The 16,209-nt window shown below is 42.7% G+C and overlaps 1 protein-coding gene and 1 long non-coding RNA gene across 3 annotated transcripts in view; both read left to right on the top strand.

Moving 5' to 3' along the window:
* The window catches only part of LOC117087537, a 30,400-nt gene extending 19,420 nt beyond the window's left edge, over positions 1–10,980 (top strand). Inside the window, exons 2-3 of one of the 2 annotated variants that reach the window (XR_004438845.1) lie at positions 1,629–1,856; positions 10,798–10,969. This is a non-coding gene — a long non-coding RNA (uncharacterized LOC117087537). Of the gene's footprint in view, positions 1–1,628; positions 1,857–10,797 lie in introns of both variants that reach the window. The other variant, XR_004438844.1, reaches the window with a different exon arrangement.
* Positions 10,981–13,827: 2,847 nt separating this feature from the next.
* UMOD (uromodulin) overlaps positions 13,828–16,209 on the top strand; it is a 14,007-nt gene continuing 11,625 nt past the window's right edge. The window contains exon 1 of the mRNA XM_033219834.1: positions 13,828–13,835. Coding sequence (XP_033075725.1) covers positions 13,828–13,835 — 8 coding nt within the window. The remainder of the gene's footprint in view (positions 13,836–16,209) is intronic.

A 16,209-nucleotide genomic window follows, 5' to 3' on the forward strand; every position in this document is an offset into this window, starting at 1 on the left:
CTTACAGAAAGGAAAACAAGCAAACAAAAAACAAAAAGAAAAGAGGATGTGACTATTTTGCTGTATTTGTATTTTCCTTTTTTTGTTTGTTTGTTTGTTTTGTTTCTTGAGACAGAGTCGCTCTCTCTGTTGCCCAGGCTGGAGTGCAATGGTATGATCTCGGCTTACTGCAACCTCCGACTTCCAGGTTCAAGCGATTCCTGTGCCTCAGCCTCCCAAGTAGTTGGGATTACAGGTGCAAGTCACCATGCCTGGCTCATTTTCTTATTTTCAGTAGAGATGGGTTTTTGCCATGTTAGCCAGGCTGATCTCCAATTCCTGGCCTCAAGTGATCCACCCATCTCGGCCTCCCGAAGTGCTGGGATTACAGGCGTGATTGCTGTCTTGAAATCATAGACCTTATTTTCTAAGCATAGACCTCATTTTCTTAGGCTCTAAGGAGTCTAAGTGTGTGACTGTGAAGGTACCTGACACTCGGAAAAGCCAACACGGATCTCACACTAACAAATGTTTACTTACGGGAAGGCTTTGTTAACTGAGTGATGGAAGCTAATGCTCTCACATAGAGACTATGGACATTACCTTTATTTCCTGGTCCTAAACATCACACACTGCAGATAAAGGAGTTCGTAGGCCTTTATTTGTCATGGCATCGAGACTGACAGCCAAAGTAATCATTACACTAATACGGCAAACCCAGAAAGAGCAATGAAGAGCAGGCAAGCAAATGAAATCAACGTCTCTGCTGAAATATGCCTGTGTGTGAGCATCCCATGACCTGGTGCTCCGGCAACCGCTCGCCCATGTGTGGAGGCCATCATCCTTGTGCTGGAGTTGTCAGTCCACAATCAGGTGCCTGCAGAAAGAATGGGAGCTTCCAAAACTGCTAAGGTGAAACTTTGGTTGAAGTGAGATACCTGGGAATGAGCGATTTCTTCTTTTTAAATTCTTTTCCATTGCCTTTCAAGAATTCTTAGAATTAGCCGGTCTTGAACTCCTGACCTCAGGTGATGCACCTGCCTCGGCCTCCCAAAGTACTGGGATTATGGCAGGAACCACTGTGCCTGGCCCAAATTTCATAAGGACACAAGTCATGTTGCATTAGGTCCCACCCCAGTGAACTTATTTTAGCTTGATTACCTCCACCAAGTCCTATTACCTCCCCCAAGTCCTACTTAAAAATCAGGTCACATTTTGAAGTACTGCGGACTGCGACTTGAACATACCTTTTTGAGGGGATGCAACTCAACTCATAACAGTGGTCACAGAATGAACAGTATGACCTGGAAAGTCATACATCACATTTATGATAGTGGTATCTTCCAAACAGGGAAGAGGACACTATGGAAAATTGGATTAGGAAGAGGAATTAGAGAACTTCACCACTAATGTTTTATTTCCTTAATAAAACAAATCCAAGTCTGGAATTAATATGAAAAGGATTAGCATGAGTTAATATTTGATCTTCTCTGTGCTTCACTGTAGTCTAATATTTCAAGTTTTTAAGAGAAGAGAAAACAGGAAGCCATTTGAGCCAGTGTTTTCTGCTTCCAAATGCACAGGATTGGGTTGTATAGTATGAGCCCATCTTTTATGGAAGTTTAAGTCCTCTGTCTTCTGATTTTCAGGACATGAGGCTCTGCCTGCAGTCAGCAACTTGGAATATTCAGACTTCAGACCAGCGTCACAGATTATAACCGTCCTTAAATCACCCGCAGCCCAGCTCCCATCAAAAGCCAGCCTGCAAGACCCATGGACACGTGACTCCAGTGTTCCCAACGACATCTTAAGATCAAGTTGGTTTGTGCAACGTTAGCATCTATTTGGGACAAAGCAAGAACAATAAGGGTAAAAAAGTAAGTTTTCATACAGCTGAATTTATTCAGTTAAATGAACTACCCTTCCTTTTGAGACGGGGTCTCCCTCTCTTTTTTTTTTTAATGTCCATAAAATGTTTTATGAGATAATGGTGATAGTCATTTGTGATACCTGCCGTAGCCTTTAATGTCCTTAGATGGCAAAATAGAATTTTAGTGGGACTAATTTCTTTCCCTCTCCCCACTCTCTGCAATAAAAACAATTTTTTTTTTTTTTTTTTTTGAGACAGAGTCTTGCTCTGTCACCAGACTGGAGTGCAGTGGTGTGGTCTCAGCTCACTACAACCTCCGACTCCCTGGTTCAAGTGATTCTCTTGCCTCAGCTTTCCGAGTAGCTGAGATTATAGGCACGTGCCACAGCAAAAACAATTTTTTAAAAATTAGTTGGTCTGTTTTAAGTCAAATACATGATGGTTCATTGGAGCTAGTTAAGAGCTTCTGTGGAATCATTTTCATAATTTTAACTGTGGGTCTTAAGTATGTAGGGATCTTGTATCATTTACAGGATCATCACTAGCATATAGAACGTTGATTTCATTTATGTTGAGAGGTTAATCATGGGTTCTGTCATGACAAAGTTCACCCCGTTAGAAGACAAAACGTGGGGGCCGGGTGCGGTGGCTCACACCTGTAATCCCAGCACTTTGGGAGGCCGAGGCAGGTGGATCGCCTGAGGTCAGGACTTCAAAAGCAGCCTGGCCAACATACTGAAACCCAGTCTCTACTAAAAATACAAAAAATTAGCTGGGTGTGGTGGTGGGCGCCTACGATCCCAGCTACTCGGGAGGCTGAGGTAGGAGACTCGCTTGAACCCAGGAGGCTCACGCTTGCCGTGAGCCGAGATCGCGCCATTGCACTACAGCCTGGGCAAGAGGAGGAGTGACACTCTGTCTCAAAAAAAAAAAAAAAGAAGAAGAAGACAAAACGTACGGCTGAAATTGGACGTTGTACCCTTGTTTTGCCAGGGCAACTTCCTGCTCTTGGTGCTCGTCAATTTGCTGCTTTGTAAGGCCCTGGTTTCTCTTTCGGGTCTTTCAGGTAATAAATGGCCTCAATTAGAAAAATTAACCTTTGGACAATTTATAGGCTGCATGATCACATGTTCTAGCCAGGCCCGGGGTGGGAGATGGGAAAAGGAGATTAAAGACAAGAATCATAGTTGGCCATCTTCTGCTGGCACCTGTAGATCTAAAGCATTCTTTGTGACAGTTCCATGGTATTCCACAGTGCAGATGTCCTGTGACTGATTCAGCCCATCCCCTGTTGATGAATTTTTGAATTGCTCCCAGTTTTTTGTCATTATACACAAAACTTGGCCTGACAATCCTTAGTGATTCTGTCTGAGCATCTGGGTTTCGTGAGATCATTTTGATGGTGCAGAGCAGAACTCGTGGGTGGCTGACCTGGCCTTATGTTAGCTTGAGGCTGGGAGAAGTGGGAGGCAGCAGAGAGCCAGGTAAATAGCTTGAATGTGACCTCATCCATATTCTAGGATGTAATTGATCCCTTGAAGATTTCTGAATTAGCTGAATGCCAAACACAAGATAGTTGGATGACCCATTCAAACCAGGAAGCCTTGCAACATCAAGTAAGGAGTCCTCAATTAACAGCCTTAGAAGACATGTCATTGCTTGGGCATGTGATTAAAAACCATTCAAACAGTGAAGTGAGAAACCCTAAATGGGATATGGAAAGGAGGACTTGAAATAGATGGTTCAATAGCCCTCATTGAGGAGATGCTAGAGAGACAAAAACTAGGGAGAAAAAAAGTAAGATAGTACCCTCTTGGTGCTTTTTCCAAGGCAACAGGAAACAGTATCATTCCTTTGAACCTGCAGGATCTCTCATTTATTCCTCTCATAGTTAACAGGAAGCTAAGGATAAGGTTCTCAGAAGGCCACTCCCACTTCATTTGACATCAATGTGAGACTATTTCCTTATGCCATTTCCTCCTCTCTCTTCCCCAATCTTTTTCTGTGGGTTTAGCTCTTTGTTTGTTTAGGTATTTGTTGCAGCGCTGGTGGTAGTGGTTAGAGCATTTGTTCCCAACTGTGAAACAGATGTGCAATACACAAGCTCTTGTCAAATGACATTGGAACAGAGAACTGTCCAACAGACTTGAAGCTAATTGTTGGCTGATCACATATAACATCCATCTATCTATCTATCTATCATCTATCTACCCATCTGTGTATCTGTTTATCTATCTAATCTATGTGTATTTTTGTATGTGTGTTATACAAATGTGTGTGTATATATAATGTATATCATATATGTAGATCTATTATATATGTAGATATGAGTAAATATATACATACATTGTATGCATGTCTTTGTGTGCATATATATACATATAATATACACATATAATACACATATACATGTACAATATGAAGTTATATATGTACATACGTATATATAAATTTGTCAAAGATTCAAAACAAAGACCAAAATGATTTGTGTCAGTCAGGCTAGTCTAAGCTCTGCTGCATCAAAATAAACTATCTCAAAATCTAAATGTCTTAAAACATAAAAGTTTGTTTCTTGCTCATGAAAAGCAAATGTGGGTAGGTATAGGTGGGCTGTGATCCATGCAGTCACGCAGGAACCCAGGCTGGTGACTGGGTCCCCTTTGGGAATATCACTGGTTCCCATGACAGTGGAAGGGGAACCAGAGGGTCTCTTTCTTTTGGCTTTTGAATGCTTTTGCTTGGAAGTGACACAGTCACTTATGCTCATAGCCCATTGGCCAGAGATAGCCGTATGTGAGAGACAGCCTTATGTGATTGTCTCCCTGCATCACAATGACCTGGAGGGGACTCCAGAATCTCTTCCCAACTCCACTCCTGCAGCCCCTTTTGGAGTTAGAGTTTCTGAGTGCTTTGTTTGATGGTGACCCTGAGTCCTGGTTTCATTACAATGTTATTCGATCCCTTTTGAAAGAGTTCTCATGATAAATTATTTTCAGAAATTGATCTTGGGAGGAAGGGTAGTCCGCTTGAAAAATTGATGTAGTTCCTTTTATTCCCACAAATAATGAATATTAGATAACTTGTCATTCCCTTTTAGTCTTGGCTAATAAGAAGTTCAGGGCAAAATTTAGTTCTCAGTTATAGTCACTATGTCAGCCTGGGAATTTTGTAGGATTGCCCCTTCCTGTACCTGATTATAAGACATTTCCTCTTTCTTTCTCTTTCTTTCTCTTTCTTTCTTTCTTTTCTTTTCTTTCTTTTCTTTCTTTTCTTTCTTTTTTTTTTGAGACAGGGTCTCACTCTGTTGCCCAGGCTGGAGTACAATCATGCAGTCATAGCTCACTGCAACCTCAACCTTCTGGGCTCAAGTGGTCCTCCCACCTAGCCTCCTGAGTAGCTGGGATTACAGGCATGTACTACCATGCCCAGCTAATTTTATACACACACACACACACAGATGGGGGTGCCCAGGCTGGTCTCAAACTCCTGGCCTCAAGGAATCTTCCTGCCTTAGTTCCCCAAAGTGCTGGAATTACAGATATGAGCCATCATGCCTGGCCCATTTCCTATTTCTTTAATCATGTCCTGGTTGAGTATATGACTTTTATTGTGTACTGACTCCTATCTCTTTTGGAAGTTGCCAGAGTTTACATTGTACATCATTAAATATAATGTCAAATAATAGCTTCCATTCAGTGACGGCTTCCTTGATGTTGGCCGCCTTCTGTGCCTTATCTTGTTCATTCCTTACAACAACACTATGAGATATTATTGCCAGTATTGTATGGTTCAGGAAACAGACTCAGAGGGGTTAAGTGACTTGCCCAAGTTCACCCAGCCAGCAAATGGAAACTAAGCCCAGTTCTATCTGACACCAAGGGCTGGATTCCCAACCACTTTCATTTCATAGCGTCACATAGACAGATGATTCAATTCAGGTAACGTATATTCACCTAGAAGACCTGTCTTCACCTAGGTTTTGTTTTCATTAGTTCTGATTTTCTTTGATTTATGTGTAAGAAAATTGGAAATACTTGTGAACCAAAACCCTACCGCTTTTTTCAACTGGTGGGTCCTGGGAGAATCGAAAGGTTTTACGTTACAGCTTCTGGTTTCTCATTTTCTTTTTAAAATTTAGGAATATAGGCCAGGTGCAGTGGCTCACGCCTGTAATCCCAGCACTTTGGGAGGCCGAAGTAGGTGGATCATGAGGTCAGGAGATAAAGACCATCCTGGCTAACACAGTGAAACCCCGTCTCTATTAAAAATACAAAAAAAAAAAAACGAAAAACAAAAAGCCGGGCGTGGTGGCAGGCGCCTGTAGTCCCAGCTACTCGGGAGGCTGAGGCAGGAGAATGGCGTGAACCCGGGAGGCAGAGGTTGCAGTGAGCCGAGATCTTGCCACTGCACTCCAGCCTGGGAGACAGAGCGAGACTCCGTCTCAAAAAAAAAAAAAAAAATTTAGGAGTATAGATTTACAGAGATGTGCATAACTCTTAAGTGTGAAACATGATGAATTTTTACAACACACACATGTATGCCTCCCTTTAACCACCACTCAAGATCATCAGCCAGCACCCCAGAGATTCCCTCATGTAGTTCCTAGTCATCACTCACCTCTTTCCTTCCTCAAGGTAGCCACTATTTTGACTTCTGTCACCATGTATTACTTTGCCTGCTCTTGAACTTTGTAGAAAGATTATACAGTATGAACTCTGTTGTGTCCAACTCTTTTTCCTCATCCATGTGACATTCATCCATGACATCTCATGCAGCAGAAGTTCAGTCTTTGTTGCTTCTCTCTAGTATTTCATGGGATGAATATTCCACGATTCATTTACTTATTCCACTGCTGAACGACATTCAGATTGTTTTCAACTTTTGGCTCTTATGAAAAATAGTTTCTGGCCAGGCCCAGTGGCTCACGTCTGTAATCCTAGCACTTTGGGAGGCCGAGGTAGGTTTTTACCTGAGGTCAGGAGTTCAAGACCAGCCTGGCCAACATGATGAAACCCCATCTCTACTAAAAATGCAAAATTTAGCCGGGCATGGTGGCAGGCACCTGTAATCCCAGCTACCCGGGAGGCTGAGGCAGAAGAATTGCTTGAACCTGGGGATGGGGGTGTAGAAGTTGCTGTGAGCCAAGATGGCGTCCCTTAACTCCAGCCTGGGTGAAAGAGCAATACTTCATCTCAAAAAGAAAAAAAAAAAAAAGAAGAAAAAAGAAAAAGAAAAACAGTTTCTGTGAGCATTTTTCTTATCTTTTGGTAGAATTACTCATTTCTCTTGGACCAATACAGTTGTATCTGTTTTCAATTTCTTGAATTTACTAGGCATCATTTAGCTGGTTAGATGTAATAGCTTTGGGCTTTGTTAGGCTGTGGAAGTTTCTGGAACATAAATATAACTTTCTAGTCTTAGAATACAAGTAAACAAATGGGGTCATTTTTCATGTTAGGAAAAGTAATTTGCAATAAAGCACAGCATTTAGTCTTCTTAGTACTACAGACAGTTTGAATAGGCATTCTTATTTGCAAAACTGGCATATTTGTCAGAATTCTTTTTTGTTCATTTGCAAATGATAGACACCCAACTCAAACCCACTTTAGTCAAAAAGAGAATGTAATGACTCAAGTATCCAGCTGCCTTCAGGTTTGGCTGGATTCAGGTGTTTAAACAATGTCATCAACATCTGGCTCCTCTTTCTGTTTATCTCTTCGTTCTGTTCTCCTCCCTGTTGGCAGCACTCTTAGGCCCTTCTCCACTGGTGACCACTGGCAGCTTCAGGTCTAAAATGTCCTAACTCTGGCCAGGTGCAGTGGCTAACACCTGCAATCCTAGCACTTTGGGAGGCCGAGATCAGATCGCTTGAGCCCAGGAGTTTGAAACCAGCCTGGGCAACATAGAGAAACCCTGTCTCTATAAAAATACAAAAATTAACCAGGCATGGTGGTACACACCTGTAGTACCAGCTACTCAGAAGGCTGAGGGAGAAGGCTTACCTAAGCTTGGGAGGTCGAGGTTGCATTGAGCTGTGATCATGCCACTGCACTCCAGCCTGGATGCAGAGTGAGAATCTGTCTCAAAAAATAAAATAAAATAAAATTTCCTAGCTCCAAGGCCAGCAGAAGACAGAGCTTCTCTCTTCCCTACAGTTCTGATAAAACTCCTAGAATTGAATCTCACTGGATTTAACTGGGTCGTATGCTCTGACAGAATCAATGTCACCAGGAAGAAAATAATTCTGAGGGGTCATATTCCACACCTGGCCCACAGGGACTGACAGTGTGGGAGAGGTGTTACCCAGGGAAAAGTGTTAACCACAAAAGCAAGAAATGGATGCCGTGCAGGGACACAATAATGAAACACAGACGTCAACTATGCTGAGAAATATAGACGAGGGTTGGCACACAGACATTCTGAGACTGCAGGTGTTGGCAGAAATTTAATATTGTCTTAGCTTTGATTACTCAAGTCTAACCCTTGTCATTTACAGAGAGATAAACTTGTAAAAGTTGGCTGAGCTTTAAAAATGTCCTACTTCCTTCTTTCAAAAACATCACTGTTCATCTCATCATGCTGGCTTGAAACTGTAGAGATATGCTTGTCTTTTATTTTCCTTCTCACTTTTTCCCTATTGGATCAGCCAACAAATTCTATTGATTCTTTAAATTTTCCCCCTACTAATTACTTTTTTTCTCTATTCCCTCTGACATGACATCGGAATCTCCAGGCTTATGTATATATTCTATCCCCTTAGACACCTCAGTGAAATAAGAGTACTTCTTTCCCAGTAAGCCTTGTCCTGGTCCTGGAGGACTGACTAGGTTTACATGCCCATTCTTGAGCCACACCCTGTGACCAGAGGGATTGTGGACACCTGAGTCACGTGACCATCCTGGAGCTGGTCAACCGGTCAGGAGTGCAATCAGCCCTTCCTGTATCACCTGGACCAAGAGCGAGGGAGGGAATGATGCCCAGAGGAAACTCAGGACATTGATACCAGCAGAATGGGAAGTGGCTAGTAGACAAGTAAAAACAACAGATATCCAGCACACTTAGAAATGAACACTGGAGGCCAGGTGCAGTGGCTCACACCTGTAATCCCAGCACTTTGGGAGGCTGAGGCAGGAGGATCACTTGAGCTCAGGAATTCAAGATCAGCCTGGGGGGCAATAACATAGGGAGACCCCATCTCTACAGAAAATGAAAAAATTAGTTGGGCATAGTGATGCATGCTTGTGGTCATAGCTACTCGGGAGGCTGGCATGGGAGGATCACTCGAGTCCCAAGAGATCGAGGCTGCAGTGAGCTATGTGTACCATTGCACTCCAGCCTGGGTGACAGAGAGAGACCCTGAGAAAGAAAGAAAAAGAAAGAAAGAAAGAGAAAGAAAGAAAGAAAGAGGAAGGAGGAAGGAAGGAAGGAAGAAGGAAGGAAGGAAGGAAGGAAGGAAGGAAAGAAACAACAGAAAGAAAGATCAACTAGGCATGGTGACCCCTGTCCGTAATTCAAGCATTTTGGGAGGCCGAGACAGATGGATCACCTGAGGTCAGGAGTTTGAGACCAGCCTGGCCAACATGGTGAAACCCTGTCTCTACTAAAAATACAAAAATTAGTGTAATCCCAGCTACTCAGGAGGCTGAGGCAGGAGAATTGCTTGAAGCCAGGAGGCAGAGGTTGCAGTGGGCCGAGATTGCGCCACTGCACTCCAGCTTAGGCTACAGAGTGAGACTCAATCTCAAAAAAAGAAAAGAAAAGAAAATTAAAACTACATCACCTCTTATTTCAAAGTGTTAAAAGAAAATCTTTAGACAAATTAAAGGTAACAGAGTTTAATCAAGCAAAGAATGATTTGCTAATGGGACAGCCTCCCCAGCCAGAATAAGTTCTTAGGGACTTAGGTGCTGCCGCATATTGGGTCAAAGAAGATTTATGGACAAGAAAAGGAAAGTGACGTAGAAAAAATGGAAGTGAGGTACAGGAACAATGGATTGGTTAAAGCTCAGCATTTGCCTTATTTGAACACAGTTTGAACAATTGGCTGCCTGTGATTGGCCGAATTCAGTGATTGGTACAGGAATAGGTTACAGTCTGTTGACATCTCCACTTAGGTCACAGTTCATTATGTACAGAGAACTCTTTAGGCCAAACTTAAAATATGTTAGGAGGTAGCTTTGGGCTAAATTTAACAAAAGTATGCTGTGGTCTGTAGATCGGAGCTTATGGAGCTCATAAAATCTTATTTTCAAATTGAAAGGGGTCATAGCAATTGTCTACATATGCCAGTCCTCTAGTTTCCATTAACTATTTTTCTTTTATGCACTCATATTAATTTATGCTTTGAACCCTAGAACCTCAAGCGTAATCAAAAAGCACAAAAAGTCCTTGTTTCTTTCAATTCTTTGATTCACTGGTCCCCTCCCCCATAACCAAGGGAATATATTGTTCAAGATGTAAGCTTAGTTGCGTGTGTTAAAGACCACAAAAACAGTGGTTTAAACAAGATAATTTTATTTCTCTCTCACATGATAGTCTGAGCTGATACAATGGCTGTGCTCTGTGAAGTCACCAGCAACTCGGCATCCTTTCCTCTGTTGTGCGTTCATTCCAAATGCAGGTCTTAGCTTTGTGTGCGAGACCCAGGATGGTGCACCATCATTTCCGCATTCCGGCCCACAGGAAGCAAGTGGGAGAAAAGGAGGAATAACTTCTTTCCTCTAATAGCACAGCCTGGAAATTGGATGTATCACTGCTGCTCTCATCCCATTGACCACCCTCGTGTTCATACCTTGGTGCAAGAGAAGCTAGAAGCATAGTCTTCATTCTAGGCAGTTGTGTACCCAACTACGAAGGAAAGGAGTACAGATACTGGAAGATAACCTGCAATCTCTGCAGGGAAGGAAGAGAAAAAAAATCTGACTTTTTCTTTTATTCTTGTTTTTCAGGTGGAAAAAAAAAAAGATCCCTGAGTAATTGCAAATGCTGGGACAGTTTAGCACTCCAAGGTGAAGAGTCCATACCAACATGTCTGCCTACTACAGGAATAACGGATATGAGGAAGACCCAGATTACCCTGACTATTCAGGGTCTCAGAACCGTACACAGGGGTATTTGAAAACTCAGGTTATCCAGATGTTTCAAGTCCTCTGAACAATCCATACTACCCTGGCACCAGGAGCAATCCATACTCTGTAGCCTCCAGAACACGTCCAGACTATCCTGAGTCTCTGGCAGAACCAAATTATCCTGGATCTCTGAGTAATCCAGACTATTCTGGCACCAGAAGCAATGCATACTCTGCAGCCTCTAGAACAAGCCCAGACCACCCTACCTCTCTACCAGAGCCAGATTATAGTGAATTTCAGAGTCATCCATACCACCAAGCATCATCCAGACAGCCAGACTACCTTGGATCTCAACGAAATCCTGATTTTGCAGGCTCTAGCAGCAGTGGAAACTATGCAGGCTCCAGAACACATCCAGATCATTTTGGCTTCTTAGAACCGGACTACCCTGGAGCTCAGAGCAACTCTGATCATCCTGGACCTAGAGCCAATTTGAACCATCCAGGCTCCAGAAGGAATCTAGAACACACAAGTTTTAGAATCAATCCGTACACAGACTCTCTGGGAAAGCCTGATTACCCAGGCGCTGACATTCAACCTAACTCTCCACCCTTTTTTGGGGAGCCAGACTATCCCGGCGCTGAGGACAATCAGAACTTGCCAAGCACTTGGAGAGAACCTGATTATTCAGATGCTGAGAATGGTCATGATTATGGCTCTTCTGAGACCCCAAAGATGACCAGGGGGAAGTTCGGGTATATATCCCTTCATTGGGAGTGTAGGCTGAGTGGTGGACCATTAAGTCAATGGAATTTGGTTGGTGTGGTTTAGATTAGGGATATATATGATGGTTTCCATGACCTGAAGTTGTGGTGAAACTCACATACCTATCTGTAGACCTCACCTGGGCCATGGACTCTCAGTTTGAGGCTTCAAGCCCTTACCTGAACTTAATCTTTCACCATCTCTTCCTTGGATCACCTTCCCATTATCCCACCTCTTCCTAATTCAATCCCTGTAAGACATCTAGATCCACACTGCTTTGACCCTGCTACATTGCCAACAAGGTTAAGGCTTGACACTCACAAATCCAAACACTTTAATCAAAATTACATCAATAGTAATGAATTGTTATCCAGAAAATCTTTTGAAGATCTAACTCCATGAAGTCAATTAGTTTTTTATGTAATATGTTTGCACCACTTCTTTGGTTTTTTGGGTCGTTTTTTTTTTTTTTTCTTTTTTCTTTTTTCTTGAGACAGGGTCTTGCTGTGTCACCCAAGCTGGAGGGCAGTGGCACAATCATAGCTCACCACAGCCTCAACCTCCTGGACTCAATCGATCCTCCCGCCTCAGCCTCCCAAGTAGCTGGGACTACAGGTGTGCACCTATTATGCCCAGCTAGTTTTTTATTTTTTTGTAGAGATGGTGTTTCGCCATGTTGCCCAGGCTAGTCTTGAAGAAGGCTCCCAACTGCTGGGATTATAGGCATAAGCCACCATGCCCGGCCATGTTTGCACCACTTCTGATTTTTACACTTTTATTTCTATTTTACTGAGATTGTCAGAATTGATGACTTTTCACCAAAACTTTACTGCAGGTTTGATTCACTGATTATCTGCACTATTTGAATCTAATTTTATCAATTATTATTTTCACCATTTTCAGTATTCCTTTAAGGCCGTTTTTTTATGTTGTTAATTATTTATTTATTCATTTTTTGGGACGGAGTTTTGCTCTTGTTGCCCAGGCTGGAGAGCAATGGCATGATCATGGCTCACCACAGCCTCCGCCTCCCGGGTTCAATCGATTCTCTTATCTCAGCCTCCTGAGTAGCTGGGATTACAGGCATGCGCCACCACACCCAGCTAATTTTGTATTTTTAGTGGAGACAGGGTTTCTCCATGTTGGTCAGGCTGGTCTCAAGCTCCCGACCTCAGGTGATCAACCTGCCTCGGCCTCCCAAAGTGCTGGGATTACAGGCGTGAGCCACTGCTCCTGGCCTATTTTTAAATAGCAAGTCCAGTTTTTCCAGGTTTAGATTCTATAGATTTAAATTTTGTCTAAAAGATTTTGATCTTCTGTCAATTTTCTTTCCTTGACAAATTTTACCAGATGCAGTTCTGGACACTGACAGCATTAGTCTGGGTGACTTAGTTCTACCAAATCTAATTTTTCCTGGGGTTAAGTTTTTTCACGTTTATGTTGCCAACAAAATGTACTTTTTTTTTTTGAGACAGACTCTCACTCTGTCATCTGGGCTGGAGTGCAGTCTCGGCTCACTGCAACCTGCGTCTCTGAGGTTCAAGTGATTCTCCTGCCTCAGCCTCCCAAGCAGCTGGGATTACAGGCATGCACCACCATGCCCAGCTAGTTTTTGTATTTTTAATAGAGACAGGGTTTCACCATGTTGGCCGGGCTGGTCTTGAGCTACTGATCTCAAATGATATGCTTGCCTCCGTCTCTCAAAGTACTGGGATTACAGGTGCTAGCCACTGTGCCCAATCTAGGATGTGATTTTTTAAAGTCAGTTTGTGGTTTAATCAGTAAATATGTTTACCATGTGAAGTTTTAACCAACATGAGTCTGATTTTGCATTTACTGTTTCTACTAGTAATATTTATGAATTTGATTAAAAAAAAAACTGGTGGCTTGTGTTTATCTCTAGGAACAAGGATATAGGACTTGGGTGTGCAGCAGTCATGATGTCTTTAGAACCCAAATAGTAGGGTTAACAGGACCAGGTGAAAATGTCCTCCTTGGTCTTATCACCTACTGCCTGATTCATCATTCCAAAGCCCACCTTTGATCCTGTCACTCTTTTGCTTTTCATCTTCCCTGGGTCCCCATAGCCTTTGGAGAAAGGCCACCCAATTTCACTTAAAGAACGTTTATGAATAAGGATACATCATGTTAATGTAAGATGCCAGCCAAAGACCAGCCTGACTGATCTCCTAAGTCTCCTGTCTGCCCCTTGCCTTGACCCTATACTCTAGGTCAGTGGTTCTTGACTTTGGCTGATCCTTAGAGTTACCCAGTTAACTGGGGAACTTTAAAAATAATACAGATGCCTCAGCCAAACTTTCAGAACTTCTGATTTAATTCTCCAGGACGAGGCTTGGGAATTGGTATATGTAGTAAATTGAGAATCATTACTCATTAATTGATTTTCATAGCGTTTCCTTTATATATTCAGCACTTTCTGGCCTCACACCTTTTTTTATGCTGTTCTTTATCCTTGGAATGCCCTCCCCCTATATATGAATGTGTCCTCCGAATTCTCGCTCAGATATATCTTTTCCATGCAGATTTCTCCCGAAACTCTCAGCAAGAAATCTCCTTCCTCCAAATTCCTTGGGCCTGTCTTCGGATACTCGCCAGTTTCTACTTGTAGTATGATTGTTCATAGCTGTGTCTAAGAAGCTGTACCAACTTGTACTGTGAGCTTCTTGAGGGCAGATACCCTATGTTTTCCTCTTTGTATTCTCACCTCCTAGCCCATTTACCCTAACTGAGGGTTGGCATTTAGTCTGCATTTGTGGAATGGAATGGAATGGATGGATGAATACATTAATGAATGGATGGATACATGGATGGACAGATGAATACATGGATGGATGAATGTATGTATGGTTGGATGGATGGATGGTAAATGGATGGATGAATACATGAATGAATGGATGGATACATGGATGGATGGATGGATAAATGTATTCATCCATTTATTCATCCATCCATACATGGATGGATAGATGAATGGATGTATGGATGGATGGATGGATGACAATCCATACTATACTATACTATACTCTTGGTTGGATAGTGATCCATCATTTTGGATTTTAGGGCGCTCAGCAGAACATCTTCAATCCGGCCCTCATTTCATCACAGGAGTGATGGCCCCTTGAGCAACCTTTGGGGAGAGAATGAAGATTACCCTGAAGGCATTGAAATGGCATCCATGGAGATGGCAAACTCATATGGCCACTCTCTGCCGGGTGCTCCTGGAAATGGCTATGGTAAGCATTTGTTAAGCTGGGATCATATCTTGGGAAGAAAATAAAATCAGTGGATTTAGGAGTGCGGTCATTAAGGAGACTTGGCAATAGGAGAATTGGTGTATCCTTCCAATCTCAGATTGGATTTTTTTACATACAAAAGTTGAGAATTCAGTGTTTAGAGAAGCCAAGTTAATTGTCACCAATTATTTAAAAAAACGCTGGGTAAGGGTTGTGGAAAATGGGGACCTGTGCACCCTGTGCCTGCGGAGGTGCTGAAGCTCAGTCCACAGTGGCTATGTGGCAATGTGGGCTCATTGTGGCCAGATCCTCATATTTTTCAGAAGCCATATATTTGGGGTTTTATGTGAAACCTGATGTTTATATGTTCCAAAATAATTTTTAAAAGTAAAAACAGTGATCTTGGCAAACAAAATCACATTTTTTGTTAGCTGCCAGTGGTCACCTGTAGTTTAGGATATCCCAAAGGCATTCAGGCAATCAGCACATACGTGTTCAGAACCTACCGAGGGAAAAGGGAGTTAAGAGGTAGCTCTGCCCTCGTGTTATTTAAAGTCTAAATAGATCAACAAAAGTGCTACATCAATACTAAAGAAAAGGCGGGTGTGGTGGCTCACGCCTGTAATCCCAGCACTTTGGGAGGCTGAGGCAGGCGGATCACCTGAGGTCAGGAGTTTGAGATCAGCCTGGCCAACATAGTGAAACCCCGTCTCTACTAAAAATACAAAAATTAGCCAGGTGTAGTGGAGGGCACCTGTAATGCCAGCTACTCGGAGGCTGAGGCAGAAGAATCATTTGAACCCAGGAGGCGGAGGTTGCAGTGAGCCAAGATTGCACCACTGCACTCCAGCCTGGGCAATAGAGCAAGACTCTGTTTAAAAAAAAAAAAAAAAGACTAAAGAAAGTTAGCAAGCAAACTATTAATATTTGAAAAATCATGTTGTCCTCATAATTGGTTGTGTGTATAGGTAAGATGCTTAGCTCCAGGAGGCAAAAAAAATTCTAAACAGTTCTTTTTTTTTTTTTAGACTGTCCTGCTCTGTCACCCAGGCTGATCATAGCTCACTGCAGCCTCGAACTCCTAGGCTCAAGCAATCCTCCCACCTCAGCCTCCCCAGTAGCAGGGACTGCACTTACATGCCACCATGACTGGCACTTTTTTTATGCTTGAGAAAGATGGGGTCTTGCTATGTTGCCTGGGCTGGTCTTGAACTCCTGGCTTCAAGCAGTCCTCCAGTCTCGGCCTCCCAAAGTACTGGGATTACAAGTTTGA

This window comes from Trachypithecus francoisi, unplaced genomic scaffold, assembly GCF_009764315.1.
Source record: "Trachypithecus francoisi isolate TF-2019V2 unplaced genomic scaffold, Tfra_2.0 Lachesis_group10, whole genome shotgun sequence".
Taxonomy (NCBI): Eukaryota; Metazoa; Chordata; class Mammalia; order Primates; family Cercopithecidae; genus Trachypithecus; species Trachypithecus francoisi.